Source organism: Meriones unguiculatus, chromosome 8 (assembly GCF_030254825.1).
Source record: "Meriones unguiculatus strain TT.TT164.6M chromosome 8, Bangor_MerUng_6.1, whole genome shotgun sequence".
Lineage (NCBI taxonomy): Eukaryota > Metazoa > Chordata > Mammalia > Rodentia > Muridae > Meriones > Meriones unguiculatus.
Window position 1 is genome coordinate 4,798,292 of NC_083356.1, and position 1,487 is coordinate 4,799,778.

Below are 1,487 nucleotides of genomic sequence, written 5' to 3' on the forward strand. Positions count from 1 at the left end.
ACAACAAAAGCCCAGTAGCACACGTCATCAGGAGAAGAACGGCCAATGCAGGCACTTGGCCAGCATTATGAAAACTGCCTTGTTACTTAAAATATCAAAGTTGTTTTTGTGTCTGCACCAACAGTCAATGAAACTTGCATCCGGGGTATTGAGGAGATTATTTCTTTGAAGAAGAGAAGGCATCACACAGGAGTAGGTTTTTCTCCTTTTATTGCTTTCGCTCTTCCAAATGCTAAGGGGAGGTGCTATGGGCAACTTGAGTGCTGTCTCTGAGTTCATCCTTCTTGGGCTGTCTGACGATGCTGAGCTCCAGGCTGTGCTCTTTGTAGTTTTCCTCGTGGTCTATGTCCTGACCCTGATGGGGAACTTCACGATTCTGCTGGTGATAGTAGCTGATTCTCACCTGCACTCACCCATGTACTTTTTCCTGGGTCACCTCTCCTTCCTGGATCTTTCCTATTCATCAGTCTCCGTGCCCAAGGTGATGGAGAATCTAATATCTCAGACAAAAACAATCCCTGTGAAGGGCTGCCTAGCCCAGGCCTTCTTCGTGTTTGCCATCGGGGGCACCGAGGCCTTGCTTCTTGCTGTCATGGCCTATGACCGCTATGCAGCCATCTGTCACCCTCTCCTCTATGGCCAGATGATGAGCAACTGGTTCTGTGAGGGGCTGGTGTGGGGGTCCTGGGGCCTGGCCATAATGAACTCACTCCTTAATACCCTCCTAGCTGTGAATTTGGACTTTTGTGTCTATGGCACCATACACAACTACAACTGTGAGTTCCCTTCTCTCTTCCCCCTCTCCTGCTCTGATGTCTCCACCAACGCTGCTGTCCTGCTCTGGTCTTTTGTTATACACAGCTCTGCAACCTTCCTCCTGGTTTTAGCTTCCTATGGCTGCATCTTCTCCACTATCCTGAGCATGAGATCTACCACGGGCAGAAGCAAGGCCTTCTCCACCTGCTCCTCCCACCTCACTGTAGTGGTCTTATACTTTGGCTCAGCCTGCCTGCGCTATGTCATGCCAACCTCGGGTTCTCCCATGGAAGTCTTCTTCTCCTTGCAGTACAGTGTTGTCACCCCCTTGCTGAACCCCTTCATCTACAGCTTGAAGAACAAGGAGGTGAAGGCAGCTATGAGAAGAATGCTTGGAAAATGCTGTCAGCATTTTGAGTAAGTTCATCTGTAAGACCTGGCGTCTCACAGCTCAGGAGTTTAGGATTGATCCCTTCACAGAAACTCCCCCAGACCAAGACTCTTTGCAAAAGCAAGAGGTTTATTAACCATTGTGCAATGGGGTCACCCCTGCCGGTCAGGAAAGAGCGGCACCGGGAGACAAAGGCCTTTAGGTTTTTAAAAGAAAAATTGCAGGAGATTTGAAGTTGCAGTCTTGGCAATTTAGGATTGGATGAGGAAGTTATAAAGTAAGATAATTGGTTAGTCTTAGGTGCTCAAGCTTGGCCAGTCCTGCCAAGTGTGGATGCAGC

The 1,487-nt window shown here is 48.9% G+C and overlaps 1 protein-coding gene across 1 annotated transcript; it reads left to right on the forward strand.

Annotated features, from left to right (window-relative positions):
- Window positions 1-247: 247 nt before the first annotated feature.
- LOC132655982 (olfactory receptor 8S1-like) lies at window positions 248-1,177 on the forward strand. The gene has a single exon (XM_060390543.1). It carries the CDS (start codon window positions 248-250, stop codon window positions 1,175-1,177), a length of 930 nt encoding a protein of 309 aa, XP_060246526.1.
- Window positions 1,178-1,487: the final 310 nt, after the last annotated feature.

Coding starts and splice junctions, on each gene's coding strand:
- LOC132655982 (XM_060390543.1), top strand. CDS start 248: ATGGGCAACTTGAGTGCTGTCTCTGAGTTCATCCTTCTTGGGCTGTCT.